General features: G+C 46.5%; 1 protein-coding gene across 19 annotated transcripts in view; it reads right to left on the reverse strand.

Annotated features, from left to right (window-relative positions):
- PPIP5K1 (diphosphoinositol pentakisphosphate kinase 1) overlaps window positions 1–17,079 on the reverse strand; it is a 149,781-nt gene that overhangs the window by 83,673 nt on the left and 49,029 nt on the right. For all 19 annotated transcript variants that reach the window (XR_003852305.1, XM_029574303.1, XM_029574314.1 and 16 more), the window contains 8 exons: window positions 16,456–16,546; window positions 15,319–15,404; window positions 14,757–14,911; window positions 10,586–10,687; window positions 7,639–7,800; window positions 6,407–6,528; window positions 5,468–5,569; window positions 2,557–2,643 (listed from right to left, as the gene is read on the reverse strand). Coding sequence is in view for 18 of the 19 variants with exons in the window: in XM_029574303.1 (XP_029430163.1) it covers window positions 2,557–2,643; window positions 5,468–5,569; window positions 6,407–6,528; window positions 7,639–7,800; window positions 10,586–10,687; window positions 14,757–14,911; window positions 15,319–15,404; window positions 16,456–16,546 (907 nt within the window). In the remaining variant the exon portion in view is untranslated. The remainder of the gene's footprint in view (window positions 1–2,556; window positions 2,644–5,467; window positions 5,570–6,406; window positions 6,529–7,638; window positions 7,801–10,585; window positions 10,688–14,756; window positions 14,912–15,318; window positions 15,405–16,455; window positions 16,547–17,079) is intronic.

Below are 17,079 nucleotides of genomic sequence, written 5' to 3' on the forward strand. Positions count from 1 at the left end.
TAAGAACATTAACAGGTGCGGAACGAAAACATTGCAGTTACAATAAAATAGGGAGATACACAACTGGGAACAGTGAAAAGTCGATAGGAATTTAACAGAAAGAACAAATTTACAAATTTATGGTATTTACTAAGTTATGGGATTTCGCAATGATATTGTTTACCATGTTAAGGTAAAGTCTGAGAGTCGGTTAATGGAGAGTTAAGGTTCAGTTGGGGTATGGGAAGGCTTTCTTAAATAACCACGTTTTGAGTCTTTTCCTGAATGTTGGAAGGCAGGGTTCCTGTCGCAGATCCGGTGGAATGGAGTTCCATAGAGGTGGTCCTGCTGTGGAGAATGCCCTGTCTCTGAAAGTTATATGCTGAGAGGTTTTGGAGTGTGGTACCTGTAGAGATTCTCTATAGGACTCTCTGATGGGTCTGGAGGAAGTATGTTTTCTGAATGGGATTTGTAGGTTAAGCGGAGAGTATTGATGGATAGCTTTGTAGATAGAGGTAATGGACTTATATATGATTCTATAGTGAATTGGCAGCCAATGTAGGTCTTTGAGGATTGGAGAAATGTGATCTCTTCTCCTTGTGTTTGTCAATATTCTGGCTGCCGTGTTTTGAACCATCTGAAGAGGTTTAGTGTGAGATGAGGGTAGACTTAATAATATAGAGTTGCAATAGTCTAACTTAGAGAAGATTATTGTTTGCAGGACTGTTCTGTAGTCGTGAGAGTGGAAAAGTGGTTTTATTCTTTTTAAGACATGAAGTTTATGAAAGCAGTCCTTGGTAGTTTGGTTAATAAATGATTTTAGGTTTAGCCGATTATCAATGATAGCTCCTAGGTCTCTTACTTGAGGTGTTTGAAAGTTGGCTGGTGGATTTGTAGTGATGTTACTGTTTTCCGGGGATATGAGAAGGAGTTCGCTTTTTGAAGAATTTAGGATTAAGTTTAGACTGGAGAGGAGGCTGTTGATTTCTAGGAGGCACTTTTCCCAGAATTCTAGAGTTTTTGTGATGGATTCTTTAAGGGGGATGACGATCTGAACATCATCGGCATATAGAAAGTGTTTTAGGTTCAGTTTGGTTAACAGTTGGCAGAGGGGGAGAAGGTAAATGTTAAAGAGCATGGGTGAGAGGGAAGAGCCCTGCGGAACTCCTAGAGAAGAAGGATAACGCTGAGATTCTTTGTTGTGTATTTTGACCTTGTAGCCTCTGTTCCCAAGGAATGTTTTGAACCAGGCCAGTGCCGTACCTGTTATGCCGATGTTAGCTAACTGATTTAGGAGGATGGAGTGGTTAACAGTATCAAATGCTGCCGAGAAGTCCAGGAGGATCAGTAAGTAGGCATGACCTTTATCGAGGCCCATGATGAGGTAATCTGTCAGGGATATGAGTAGTGATTCAGTACTTAATGATTTTCGGAAGCCATATTGAGTAGGGAACAGGATTTTGTGGTCTTCGAGGTAGTCCGATAATTTGGTGTTAACTAATTTTTCCATTACCTTGGCTATGAAAGGGAGATTGGAGTTTAGACGAAAGTTGGTAGGATCTTTAGGGTCTAAGTTTGGTTTTTTTAAGAGAGGTTTGATGGATGCAATTTTAAGGTCGTCTGGATAGATTCCTTGGGATAAAGAACAATTGATAATGTCTGCCAGAGCTTTGGAGATGGTGTCTGGAATTAGAAGAAGCAGTTTGGTCGGGATATGGTCAAATGGATGTGACGAGGGTTTCATTTTCTTCAGTACTGATTGGATCTCTGAAGTTGTGAAGGGTTCGAATGATTGGAGAGAAATGCCTTTGTTGGGGTGGAGATATGTGCTGGATGGCGCAGAGGTATTAGACTTCAGCTGTGTTAGAAGGTTAGAGAATATATTGCTGAAGAAGAGGGCCAACTCATCTACTTTTTCTTGAGCTTGGTTGAGAGAGAGAGAGAGATAGATAGATAGATAGATAAAAGATCAATTCTACCCAGGAAGGAGTTTCTAGGAACTGTAGACCAGCTTCCGTCTCTCCACCAAGCATCTTCAATACAAGTAGAGTCTGTCTTTTCTTTTGGAGCAGAGTAACACAGATCTGTGGACATTTTTCTTGTCTGCACTACAGAACTGGTCAAGGATATTTCTTTAAGTGGGCCCTGGCCATTTACACTTGATCTCATACATCTGCTAACATGTGCTGCTAACTCAGAAGCTTAATTAACTAACTTCTTCTCTTCTTTTTTAATCATTGTCTCGCTTTATGAAATTCCCCAAGTCTCTTGTCCTGTATGTTTGCTTTATGAAATTGTAAGCTCCATTGGGCAGGGACTGTCTTTTTTTTGTGTGTTGTTTGACCAGTGCTGCGTATGCCGTGTAGCGCTATAGAAATGTTAAGTAGTAGCAGTGGAAGGGTCTTGAAGTCATACTACTTTATCGATGCGTAAGCCCCCAGAATGTCGTAAAGGAAGAGTTAAGCTGACCATAGCTGTCTTTCTGCTATAGAAGAAGTACAGGAATGGCTCCATTGGCAGCAGATCTTAGAATTCACCTCTCACTATCCCACCTGGGCCAATCCCAAACTATTTTACCTGGGGTGCCGGACCTCCATCTTCATCTTCTGTTTCGGAGTCCGGTCTCCATGCCGGATGATGGCTATCACGCACCGCAGCTCCATCCTGTGGAGAGAGGGCCACACGGTAAAAACTCTGCCGGGAAACGAAGCAAGGCACTTATTCCCTCTGTATTAACAAACCATTCTGCCGGGGTAAAGGTGAGAGACAGGAGAGGGCATTATCAAACCACAAACTAAGAACGCTATGGGGCTCATTTTCTAGTGGCCTGGATAAATTTGCCAGCAAACACGTTAAGTAAAGCTTTAGAAAATTGCTACTTTTATGAGTCTAAATCCTTTTCAAAATTACCCCATGCACCCGGCCCCCCCCCCCACTCAGACTCCGCCCCCCCACCCACCCCCCGTGCCCTTTCTGTGGCTAAAGCACTACTTTACCTGCCGAAGTCCCTTTGAAAATTACCCTCATTGAGGACAATCGTCAAAGGTTTTCATGCGGGCAAATCCGCGTTTACCCACCCAAAACTGGCCCCGTCCCAGCGCAGGGAAAAGTGCCCAGGATGCTCCGCCCATTTCCTCATGCAGAAACGGGGCAGGCTCGAGCCGGGAAGGCAAAGGACACGCAGGGGAAAACGCAGGCCCTGGGACTCTTGGGGGAGGATGAGGAGAAAAAGTATCGGGGGAACGAGGAGCGCGAGGTGCGCTGGCTGGAGGAGAAACGGGAGGGGAGCACTGGAGCAGCAGTTTGAGAAAAGGAGTGGAGGGGTGAAAATTAGGGAGACAAATATCCGTTGCAAGTTACGTTATACAAGAAAGGAGAGGTGAGGAGGTGACAGAAAAAAGGTGGCGGGGTGCATCTTCCGGGAGCGATGACGTCAAGAGTGAAAGGGTTCCTTTGGCCAGCATTTGGAGCCGACTGGACTAACTCCCACCTCTGAGATTTTTTTCCATGCTCCATGGATAAATTTTGTCCAGGAAAATTGCTGCCTGCACAAAATGCCCTTAGGTAAAAAGGAGGGGTGAAAGGGATATTCCTGGGGCGCGGGTTCACTCTGACCGGGCACCACCGACATTACGCACCACCTGGGTGACACCGGTCGGACAAATCGCTGTTCTAATGTTACCCGGCTGACGTTATTCAGGTATAGTCGGCGGCGCATTTAAAGCTAAGCAAGTGGATCCTGGAACATGGCCCTCGATATTACAGAAAATGACGCCGGATCGTTACGGCCTGTGCTAATGCGGCCCGTGGTGGCTCAGGGAGGAGGCAGGAGGGATAAGGCGGCAGACTCTGGCTGCTTCCTCAGCCGCAGACTTATTTACAGCTCGCCCCGCAGAACTGGCAGCACTCAGATTACTAACACACAGCGGGGTCTCCTGCCTGCTCCCCGGGGGCCCCCCTAACCCTCCTGGGCCCTGGCTCCTTATAGGATGGTGAGGGGAGCCGCCCCTTCACCCAGAATCCTTTGCGGGGCCGATCCTGGCCCCTTACGCTGGTTGGAGGGAGTTTCCAGCACACTCCCCCCTTACGGTCCGGCGTCAGCTCAACGGATTCACGGTGCGTACGGGCGACATCGTCATCGTCTTAAATGCACTGTGCGGCCAGAGCCAAGGGGGAGCAATTTGTAAGAGGGAAGGTCTTCGGCATACAGCAGGGTGCAGGGCCACGCCCACCCCCTGGCAGAAAATACCTTATTTGCACCGGTGACCAACAGGGCTACAACAGCTGATTTCCCTAACCTCTGAGAGCCCCTTGCCTTAGACCAGAGGTCCCCAAACGTTTGCTGAGAAGGCCACGTTGACGATGTGAAATCAATTAAGAGGGCTGGAGGGGGGAGCTTCTCTTCAGAGTTTTAGGAGACAGGGCTGGGGGGGGGAGATCGGGGAGTGAGACCATGTCCAGGAAATGCTGGGAAAGGGAGAGCGACAGCGGGCAGACACCGGGGAAAGGGGTGAGGCAGAGGTCCCGGGAGAACGGCCGATAGACTTGGAAGTGGGTGGGGGAACCCTGCCCCGTCGGGAACCACGGCCCCTGTCTGAGCATCTTGCCCCTGCTGCAAAGAAGACCAAGATATTCCGGTAAACTTGTACCTACTTCCGTTGGGTAAGCCGCTGGCTCTTTAAGGAGTCCTCAGGGTCGGGCAGGGCTTCATCTCCTTTAAGAACAGGCTGCAGAAGCTTTGAGCACCTGTAGCCCAAGGGAACCATATAGACCAGAGGTTCCCAAACCTGTCGGTTTTCCGGATACCCTCAATGAATATGCATGACATAAATGTGCATGCGCGGGCCACACAGCACGCAAATTTTATCTTACGTCTATTCGTTGTGGATATCCAGAAAAACTGGCGAGCTGGGGGGTTTCCTGGGACAGGTTTGGGAACCTCTGATATAGACAATTTCAGTGGCGTTGCAGGCACTGGCCTCAGACCCGGTGGGGGGGGGGGGACAGGAGGAGCGGGGGAGCAGGTTTTGCTGCTGCCACCCACATGGACACTGACGTCCAGCACCACAAGCGTATTCAGACCTTGCGGACCAGCACTGGTGAAGCGCGTGACCTAGGAGGTCACCAGCAGGAAGTGCCGGCCGGCAAGGTTTGAACCCCACTTGTGGTGCGGCGGTCCCAAGCTGGGTGGCGAGAACATTCGGTCTGGGAGCTCTCGCACACCGACAGGACCAGCAGCGCTCCAGCCCGGTAACAGGAAAGCCCCCAGCAAGAGGAGCAGGCAGGGCCGACGCAGGCCCTGTCAGTGCGCAAGGACCGAATTTTCTGCAAGGAGTTACTGCTGCTGTAAGGTGGGTGCCAATCCTGAGGTGAGGGGAGGACCAGGTCCCCCACGCCTGTGATGATCTCTTGGGGGGGGGGGGGGGGAAGGTACCGCCCTGTTGCCTATGGGCACCTCCTTTTCAAATTCATCCTTGCAGCTACCTACATGGTGCCTGATGTGGTTGGCACAATGGGAATATCTTCTGCTTCTGTTGGGATGGACCATGGAATCTGGAACTGAGGAGCCAGTTCCCGCATGATAATATTCCTAGAAATTAAGAGACAAAGATGTAAGCTGAATTCTTCTCGCTCAGCTGTGGGTTCACATAGATTGCAAGGCTTCCCCATAACGCATTCCCATTTTCTCAAACTCTCGGTGGAGCTCCTCCCACAAGCCTGCAAGTTCCTTTTCACCGGCAAACTCCTTCTGGAGTTTCATTAATTTTCCCCACCCCCATGCGCGTCTTCATTCAATGTGGGTCTTCCTGGTCCACCCCTTGAACCCCAATCTTAACCTCTGATGAATGGGGAACTCTCGTCCCCTAGTTCATTCAGTGCAGGCAAGAAGCGCTAAAATGTGGACATTTTTGGTCTTTCTAGAAAAGAATTTGTGTACAATATTTAAGTGCTCGCTGTATTACTATAAATTGTTGCTGCTACTGTGGTGACATTTCCGCAAGGAATGTGCAGCATCCTAACATTCAAAACCCTTTCCATGGGGGAAAAACAGATTTTACCCACAGACGTAGGAGCTTTCAATATTCCCCACCTGTCAGCGGCCAGAAGCGCGTGCGCTGTTCAACAATGCGCGTGCCCCCGCAGACTCCGGAGGCGTTTCCGAGAATGGAGGGAGGAACCCCCGCGCATATGTTTGGTTCTTCGAGCCCACCCGCCTCGTTTCAGACTGAAAAGTCACCCGCGGAGAAAGCAGGTGCAACCTCCGCAGGTGACCTCTCCAGGCGAGCTTCAGATCTGATCCCTTGCTGCAAAGCCTGTACGTGAAAGTCGTCGCAGGGGCTGCGGCTACGCGGGAGGTTTGCAGTAAATGAACTGGCAGAGGCGACTCGCGATCCCTCTTTTGTTCCCCCCCCGAGGGCAGACATACCCAAGTATTTTTGCGCAGTCATCGTAGTACTTCATGGAGTTCTTCACAAAGCTAAATCCGTTCACATCACAGACAAAGGAATGTCCGTTTGCTCGTAACAAGTCGAACCCGCACACCGTTTGCTGTGAATGATAAAGGGAAGCAGCACTGAGGCGAGACTTCTCACCCAAAAAAAATCTATCTGCGTGTCTCAGGAGCAGCACTTTAGCTAAAGAAGCACTAACACCGAGGTCATCTCATAAGGGGGGGGTGGGCAGATGCACAGAGGAGCAACTCCATGTACTTCCGGAGAAACAGTACCACCTCCATTTGGGGAAGAAACCCAGAGAATCAGTAGCGCATTCTCACCCAGTCAAGAAGCAACCAACCAGAGAAACATACGTGTAGGCCCATCTAGCCAGAGAACCATTAAAGCATGTCCAGCCTACTGGGAAAGTAAGAACTGCCAGTTCTGGGCAGATACCAATATAGCGCAGGCCATGCCTTGACACGTGAAAGCATACACAAGACAGTCGGAAGGGTACTGGCTCTAAGATAATTGAGATTTGGTCCTCTAGACCTGCTTTTCTGTACACCCTCCAACTTAAATATCATGGCAATATTAAGTCGGAGGTCACAAAAGTTAAAAATAATCAAAAATAAAAAAAAATAAAAATTTTAAATCGCCCGCAGCTTGAAAACCGGACGCTCAGTTTTGCCGGCGTCCGGTTTCCGAACCCGTGGCTGTCAGCGGGTTTGAGAACAGACGCCGGCAAAATTGAGTGTCGGCTGTCAAACCCACTGACAGCTGCCGCTCCTGTCCAAAAAGAGGCGCTAGGGACGCACCGCGGGCCCTAATTTGAATAATTTTATTTACTGAATCGCGCGCACAGGAGAGTGGCCTGTGCGCGCGCCCGCGATTTTTACTGTATCGGCTTGCATATGATGTCAGTCTCCTTTTATGGGAAGGAGACAGACAGAAACTGCCTTTTATACATCGGAAATCCCATAATAAAGCAACTTTACATCATCAACAGAATGAGTGTTTTACGTTGCATCACACTTCAATCATAATGTGAAAAAGCAAGAATTAAAAAGGAAGAGAAGCTAAGGACAGAGCGTACCATAGACACAAGCTATGATTTTGGACAATTGTTTGGTTCAGTATGAGGACCTTCATCGCCAGAGACATGTATACTGCAACTCTGAGGGAAGAAAAGACAAAAGATATGAGAAATCCCAGAGTCACCAACCTTGAATGCCAGGCAAACTTTGCGAGCGACCAGCTTCTCCATGGCCGTCAGCATGACTGGGTAGCGGATCTCTTTGCCCTCACTATCCCTCTCCACTTTACCATCCAGGGCAGGGGATTTCCGAGCCTCAGCATGGGCGTAATCAGGTCCCACCGTGTACACCTGAGTGCAGATTAAAAAAAAAGAAAACAAAAAAAAGTCACTACTTCCATACCCACAAAAAGATTTTACATTAGCAAGAGCAGAGGTACACTTAGGTCATTAGTGAAACTTAAAAGGGTTGCAATGCACCTCCCAGGTGTTGAACGAATGAGCCCAAACACATTGTTAAAATGCTCCAGCCCACAGCCCTCCATGGGCTAATCTCTAGCTAGGCTCAGAAAAATCAAGCATTGTGGGTTGACTGAGCGTCAATGCTTTGATGTACTGCCAGCACATCAGGCGGCTTTAGCCGGCTTTAACAATGCCAGATGACACCACAAGATGTTATAGGGACAATGAAACTATAGTCAGAACAGCTGAACAAACAGTGGGAAAAAAAAGAATTCAAAATTACATTTTTTTATTTCAAAAGTCAAATCACTGAGGGTGAGCAGTTTGGTCACATAACATTTTTAGAAATGCAATAATACACTCTGGGGATATGCTAATGGATTTCAGTCATATCACTTATTCAACCTGTTTCCTACAAACTAAAGGCATCTATGGAATTTGTTCACTAAACCTTGTTCAGCTTTTATATATTTATTTCGGATGGGATATATCCTGGGTGCCTAGCACTGTACAGCACCCAAAAGGAGGCGCCGAAACTGTCACCACATCTGACCCAAGCCTGGGCCAAAAGAAGATGCTGCCCACCAACCCGAGCCCGAATGGGGCTGCGGCAGCCCAGGGCAGCTCCCTGCCAGCAGGCCGCATGGTGAAGCAGCTGTGGCCCCCATGCTATCCAGCTGCACAATGGACGAGCCACCACAGCCAGGCTGCACAGGTACCAGTCGGGAACACCCTGCCACCAGGCCAAACCAAGAAGAAGAGGACAGAGGAGGGGGAGGAGAAGAAGCCAAATCGAGCAAAATGAGGGCAATCTTTCAGGCTGGCCGCAGAAGTGCAAACCTGGGGGTACTTTTTAACCAGTGGATATTCCACCAGTTTTCAAAACTTCGGAACCTCCTTTTTGTGTGGATACAATCAGTGCATATGTGCGCGCGCGCCTGCAAGCCCCTCCTCAGCCCCATCCTTGGGAACGCCTCCCTCCACCATGGATAAAATGCCACGCAGAGTGGGAACTATGCCTGTTGGTGGGCAATTTTGAGAGACCCCATTTTTGCAGGTAAAGCACTGTTTTACACAAGAAAATGGCTTTGAAATCGATCGTAGAAAGAACAAAAATACAAATATAAACATAGATAGATCAAATAAAATAAAAAAAAGCAAATTGCTAAAAAAAAACAAAAACCTCAAAGTTAAATTATAAGAGAAAAAAATATTTTTTTTTTCCTGACTCCTAAACATTTTGGCCAGCACCAAATATTTCAGAATATTCTGCCACCCCCCTGGGTGTATAAATATAAATACAGTTTTAAACCGTGATCTCGTGCAAGTGTCCTGGACTTTGACCTGAGCTCTGCTCGGCCCTGAGTAACGTGTAATTGACTGAGGACAGAATAATCATGCACATATATATATATATATATATATATATATATATGTATTCTATGTGTGTGTGTAATGTATACACATACACACAAATATAAAGTAAAGATAAGTGCATCGTTAATTGTCCTCATGCAGCTGGCATTCTATCCGCAGTCAATTACAAGTTACCCAGGGCCGAGCAGAGCTCAGGTCAAAGTTCAAGTCACTTGCACGAGATCTGGGTTTAAATTAGAGCTGGGGGCCATGCAGAAGTCTCAGCTGTTGTGCTGGGCGCTGCGATGTGAGACATTTGGGTTGGACGCCAGAGTCTGGTTTCTGTTCCTCTGCGCCAGGACACAGAGTCCCAGCCGTTCCTCAACCATGGGAAGCACTAGTCAGACTCAGGGGGTCCAGAGGGAGCCCTGGCTTGTGGCCCCTGACCAAGGATTGTCTCTGCAAAAGCCGGCGTCACAAGGAGCTAGGGTTTAATAAGATTGGAAAGCTGCACTGCATGGGGCATACAAAGAGGTAAATGTTCAGCAGGATGGCAAATGAACAGTTTATCTGGCTAAAGAGAGCAGGATGCACTGCCACAGATATTCACTGGAGCGCTGCCAATTGGGAACTCCACTCAATGGAGCCAGATAAAAGTACTAGTTAGCTGGGAAGACTCACCTAGGTAACTTTAGGACTTGTTTTCCAGCATGACCAGAGTCAGCCGAATAAGTTATCCAGCTAACTCTTTCCCCAGAACACCCTGGAACATCTCTTAACTTATTTGGGCTAAACAGTTAGCCGAATAAGTCGGAGATGGTCAGAGAGGCAGGAAATTTAGCATCTGCAGTCTGTCCGGCTAATTCTCTAACTTGGCTGGAGAAACCCTCTGAATATTGACCCCCATCCGGGTACGTACAGGGAATGACTATTGGGGGTGTAGGTGCAGGGACGTGATTGTGCCAGAGTGTGTGGGGGTATTTCTGGGGGTGTAGGGGGGGCTGCTGGCTCTTTTTGTTGTTATTTGTGTTTTTAAACTTTTCTGTGTAAATTCCTTATTACCCACTTAACTTCTGTGATCAAGCAATTTACACATGGAAGCTTTTGGTAAATTTGCATCATGCAAATGGACAAGTGGTCGGGAGCATGAGCTTTTCCTACAGTCTGAAGATGGGGCAAATGAAGGCTCATGATGTTGCAGCCCCAGCAGACACCATTAGAGCTGGGAGCCCAAGGAAGCTGGACACTGCCGGGCCACGATGAGAATGTAAATCCTGTGCCCCAAAGATGGCATTCGCCTGCACCTTCCCCTCCGTACCTTGACATCCGTGCCATCCGTCGGCATGAACTCCTCGTAAATGTAAGAGCCGGTTTTGCGCACGCTGCTCTCAGGGGAATAGACGCTGCTGCGGCTACCGATCTGAAAGGAACAGGACAGAAATCCTCAAGGCCAAGAAAATGCAAGTGGAAGGGAAAGAAGAAAAACATCTAAAAAAAAAAATGACACCAAAAAAAAGAAAAAAAAAAAAATCACAGAAGCACGCGACTTCTCAGGCACCGAACGGAAAGAAACTCAGAATAATGGAAGCAGGCGGAAGAGCACGAATGGCACAAAACACAACAAACTTTACGATAAAGCAAAACCATAATAAAATCCCAGAGCAGGAAGAACGGACACAAGAACATTTCTCAGAGAGACCAAACTATAGCACAGCTCACACCAGCACATGGAGAAATGCAGCACACAAGAAAAGAGCAAGCGAGCACAGACATTGTTATTAAGGCTAAGGGGATGTTGAACAGCAAGTTAGCAGGTTTATTTACCTTGGTCATTCTTTTGTTATCTCAGTGTTAATCTCTCTTTTGCCTTCTCTTCATTCCAAGTTGCATTTTATCCCTGTTTTATTGTAATTGCTACCTTATTCTTCTATCACATGTTAATGTTTTTAAGTTATTAAGTATTTATTCTGTTGTCATACCTTGTTATTTGTAAACCGGCATGATGCGACTCCCATCGCGAATGCCGGTATATAAGAAATTTAAATAAATAAATAAATAAATAAATTCATTACATCACCCAACACAGCACACATGCAATGAACCAGTACGCGATTAGGCAACGACTGAGTAAACCGGCGTGTGCAAGTGTGCACATCCGGGGAGCAGCAGAGGAAGCAGCACCGTGGATCAGCACACAAACCCAAAAGTCGCAGGTGGCACAGACAGCCCCAACGCATGGAAATAAGGCCCCGATGCAGTCGCTTCCAAAACGAATGCCATGCAACCAAAACGAATGCCATGCCTCAGTGAGAACGGGCATGAACTGCTGCAGCGTTACCCCTACCGCAGACCGCAAGTCCACAATAACCAGAGCGTCGCATCTGAAGAAGAGCCGGCCTGCCCCGCTTCAGAAACCCATGTGGTACATCTTGTTTGTTGGCCCTAGGGAGGGTAATTTTAAAAGGAAGTTTCCACGGGCGAAGCCGTGCGGAAGGGTTCTTTTAGAAAACCGGCCACACTTTTTATTGCATGCGGGAAGGGCATTCTTGGGGGGGGGGGAGGGGCGGTGTTTTCACCGACACGCACACTTTCTGATTTTATAAGATACGGGTGTAAATTTTCATGGTAAGAACTATCCACCCCACATAGCAGGGCTTAACTGTGTGGGTAAGTTTCGAAACAAACTTATGCATGCCGGTCTGCTTTGATCATTGATGTAACCTGAGTCCCTAAAAAGGTAGGACAACCTACAGAGACTCCAGTTTTCTCCTCTGGGACCCACATGGCTACTAGAACTCTATGCTATAGTAAGCAGAGACCAACGCGGCCAGCAGAAAGACAGGAGCGGCTACAACACACAGCAAACACAGGACACAAGCCATGTCAGCGTCTAGCACAGACTAGAACCTACAGGTTATTTCTTGTTTATTTATGTATTTCTTATTATTTGTTTATCGCTTATGTCCAGACGGACAGCAATTACCCCAATACACAAATTCTGCTATGAAAAAATACAAAGCCTATAGGTTTGCAACGCAGCCCCCAAGTCCCCAGTACAACGCACAAGCACAGAAAACACAAGGCCAGTGACAGAATGACCACTGCAAATACCAACAGGGAAACACAATTATGCTGAAAGATGGAAAATATCAAGGGGTCAATTTTCAGTCACTAGCTGGCCAGCAAACTTAGGCCTGGATTTATCAAAATGAAATATCGCATGTGATAGGAAAAGGGGTGTGTTTTATGGTAATAGGCAGTTTATTGCAAAAGCTCCTGGAGAGCCAGCCTACCTATCAGGCCCTCCTATGGCCACAGGGGGGTGGGAGGGAAGAGAGAGAGAAAGAGAAAGAACACCTAGCCATAATGCCCTCACACTAGATAGGTATTTATATCTCTATGGGAGGCCCACCTAGTAACTTGATGTGAGGTTTAGGTATTAGTGTAAGGGTTAAGGGCCACTTTGACATTCAAAGTGAGAAGTACAAACAGAACAGTGCTCTCTTGTGAAGATTTGATGACCTTTCGAGTGAGGAAGCTCACTCCAAGATGAGATTTGTGCAATGTTCTCTCAACCTAGCTTGATGGACTCTCTACATTGCACAAATCTCATCTTTGGGTGAGTTTCCTCACTCCGAAGGTCATCAAATCTTCACAAGAGAGCACTGTTCTGTTTGTACGTCTCACTTTGAATGTCAAAATGGCCCCTAACCCCTACACTAATACCTAAACCTCACCTCAAGTTACTAGGTGGGCCTCCTATAGAGATATAAATACCTATCTAGGGTGAGGGCATTATGGCTAGTCAGTCTCTCTCTCTCTCTCTCTCTCACTCCCCCTCTCTCCATTTAGCCAGATAATGAAATCCAAGGCTTAGCCAGACAGATTGCTTTTAATATGACCTCTAAGTCTTTTCTTCTAACAGACGAGGCCAATCACGGTTATTTTATAATATATTTCAACTCCCATAAACACAAGAATGAGAGAACAGACACTTTGAAGTACTGTTGTAGCATTTTCCATCTAAAAACTAGCACATCTGGCATTATACTTTAAAAAGAAGGGCCAAGGAGAAATCTAAAGAATCATTGTGGAACAGATTTTAACAGAAACAAGCAGTGTGCAAGAGTTAAACCCCTAGGAAACAGGGAGGAAGGAAGAGTGTAAACACAGAGGCAGACTTAAAATCCACAAACACTCCCACATACAATCAAAACCATTAGCAGCACTGACAGGCAAGAGTCAACGATCAAGACTGTAGTGAAAGAATGCCCAAGAAATGAATGGGAACAGACAAGAACCATGCCAACGGATGACAAAGGGTAAAACAGCCCTTATTCATACAATCAGAGATACTTTTTCAAACTAGAAAACTTGGCCAAAGGTAGGTGCTTGGTGTTGTTTTGCAGTCCTGCTTCATTGGCAGTACAGTGTGACATGCTTCCTACATCTCCTTCTTATCGCTCAGAGTTAAAACATCCCTCCTCCACTTGCTGAACTACTAATGAGGATAATTCTGGTGATTTTTTAGTACTTACCATGACAATTCAGAATAATGTTGCTGAAGACTATGACTGTGAATGACATGGTCAAGGAGAGAGATGGTCTACCTCTGCAAGTGTCCCCCTTGCAATAAAGTATGCTAAAGGTCACACATGCTAATGCTGCTATACTGAAATTCTACCTGGTCTACCTGTGCAAGTGTCCCCCTTGCAATAAAGTATGCTAAAGGTCACACATGCTAATGTTGCTATACTGAAATTCTACCTGGTCTACCTGTGCAAGTGTCCCCCTTGCAATAAAGTATGCTAAAGGTCACACATGCTAATGCTGCTATACTGAAATTCTAAATAAGAAATGGTGATTGTGCTAAACTATAAAAATGTACCCTAGAATGTAAGAAATACACATCTCTGTATACAACTATCAAAATTAAGTACATGAAAATATAGCAAATTAAGAACATATCAGAACATAAGAACATAATTAAACAAAAGAAACAACCACTGCAGCCATGCAACTATCCCAGTCTTGCACCAACACACCCTGAATAGCTGAGAAACCACCAACATAATCCAGCAACCATCCCAAAAAGAGGATGCATGAAAAAGAACAAAGAAAGCACTCTGCCGAAGGCTGCAGCAGCCCAAGGAGCCACTGAAAGGCCGGAGCTAGGGCCTTGAAACTGGCGCAGGCACGGAGAAGGCAAGCCCAGTAACAAAGGAGTTCCTGCAGATGCATGCAGCTCAATAATTTGCAACAGTCAGGCTCTATAGAAATGTCAAACAGAGCAATCGTAAAACCAGCTTAGATTCAAGGGGTAAAACAGAGAGTAGCTTAGCTCTGCAATGAGGTTAATACGCTGAACTTTGTTTGGCATCCAAATCTGAGAACACTGTGCAAGATTCGCATCTGTCAACACCCAGAGCAGGCCAACAGCAGCTTGACTCTGAGCTGGCTTTATCTCTTCTTTCTCTTCCCCTTTTTACCTTCCTGAAGAGCCGCTGACTGCCTCCGCCAGCCGAGGTCGGGTAGTAAATATACACATTGTGATCTTCTGCGCTGACCGGCTTTTCTACAAACGGTTTTGGGAAGATCTCTCCATTCACCTCAACTTGGTCCTCCCCCTCCAGCAGGTTACACTCTAAGGAGGCAAGCATAGCGGCTGCAGTTAGTGCAGAGAAGCGCGGAGGGGACAAGGGGGGAAGGCCCCCCCCCCGTCTAACAAGGTCAACGCAAGCATGATAGAAACAGAGCCGCAGACCCAATTCTAAGACGGGAAATGCTCCTCTTAATCACGTTCCATGCGACCTGCGGTCTCCTGCTAATACCCCGGAAACGCCACTTGCAAACCTTCCAACAGAACACCCCTTTCCTCGGGCCTAGTCACGTCAAGGGCCAAGGTGCAGCTGCAGTCCATGAGACTCAGCAACTTTCCGTTCCTCTTTTCTGGACTGGGCAACGCAGGCCTTCCCTTGACTTTTAGTTTAAGCAGATGTTTACAATCGCCCTTCTTGCTTCCTCGCCTATGCTAAGCGAAACGGCTCTTACCTTCAGGTTTGTCGGGATCTCGATTCAGCACAGCATAACGTGGCAGATCAATGCCTTCCTGCTGGAGGATCCGGTACACCTCCCTCCTGCAAGAAGGCACAGGGGCGCCGTGAGCTGCAGGTCCCGGGCAAGCACCTTGCACCGAGCCACCCTGCTTTGCAAGCACAGTCATAGCAATAAGCCCAGTCCCAGGATGACACCAGAGGATAGCGACCAGCCACAATCTGCTCCCGGGAGGGCGTTCTCTATTCCTCTGATCCTCGTATTATAATGCTCACTAAATCTTCTACAGCTTTTCTGCCTGAAAATGCAAGTAACGCTTTACAACAAATCAAACCTTGTAGGATCATGTTGAAGTAGTGCCGGACGATGACAACTTGAAGGGATTCTATATTATAGTAATTTCTACTGAAAAGCTATTCAGCAGATCACGCTTAACTAATATCATTTCCCTAGCGCTACTAGACATACAAAACACTGTTTTAACAGATTGCTAACAATTTCCTTCATGAAGTACATAGAAATGAAACAAGCTGGTCACATCTATGAAAAACTCACAGGTGGCAAAAAGATAATAATTATTAAGTGTTTAGTCCAGCCTCCACTAAGGCCAATAACACTACATTATATATAGTTCCTTTGTGTTTAGGACCACCCTTATCCAGACTTGTATAGCTATATAAAATAGATATTTGGCTGTCATTCATATATATATATATATAAAGCATATGTGAATCTATATGCCATAGGGAGAAACAAAAAGCAGTTAACAACTGTGGAGATTTTAGAGTATATGCAGCGCCCCCAGGCCTAACCAGGTCAGAGAGTGGAAGATCTGAGCAGAATCAAACCCAGGTCCTGCAGCATTTGCACTGAGCCAGCCCCCGGTCCCAGATTCTGAGAAATGTGGAAGAAAAAGAGATTTTTGTATATCTTGCAAATAAGCATGACAGATAAAAAGACAATCAGCTTTCATTATATATATATATAGATTATTAGCCAATTACAATTGAAAATGAATGTGTAAGGGAAAACAGGAATGGAGAGAAGGAATGGCAAGGAGATGAGAAGGCAGCAAACGAGAGAGGACAGGGTTAACAAAAATGGGAAATGAAAAAAAAAAAAAAAAGGACATACCTGTCCTGGATGTAATATTGCATATTCAGGTCATTGATCAAAATTGGGTTCCGCAGCTTGGAGTATGTCACCGCCTTATCCAGAGGAAATCCTGAAAAATGCCAAGACATTATAGTTTGTCAGCACAAGAACCCAATCTAGCATAGCTGAAAGCACATTATGGATCTTGGTCAATAAAGATTTTTCCACAGGTACAGACTGAGAAGTGCTTTTGGAATAAGGCTTCTATATATTAAGCTGCTACCTGTCAGTCTACCAGAATACGTTGATAAACCTTGCTTTCTTAAATGCTGGTGGTTTTTTAGCGGGCAAGGATCACACATTGCTGCCTAGTCATGCCTTTGAGTGCTATGGGGGCAATTTTCAAACTGGCCATTTGGCTGCAGAGTCCACAGATTCTTCTTACCCCGTGGATTCCGCATCAGATTTCAAAGGGAGAGGACACACATACTCTCTCTCTCTCTCTTTGAGACTGCTGCAGGCAGAAAATAGCTGCAGCCTTCTGCATCGGCTTATTGTATGAGTAGATTTTACAAGGAAAACAGCACACATAGAACTGCAAATACCATGCACATGTGTCATTTTCTGAGCCCGCTTACAACACCCCGCCCTGGGAACGCCTCC

Source organism: Rhinatrema bivittatum, chromosome 13 (genome assembly GCF_901001135.1).
Source record: "Rhinatrema bivittatum chromosome 13, aRhiBiv1.1, whole genome shotgun sequence".
NCBI lineage: Eukaryota > Metazoa > Chordata > Amphibia > Gymnophiona > Rhinatrematidae > Rhinatrema > Rhinatrema bivittatum.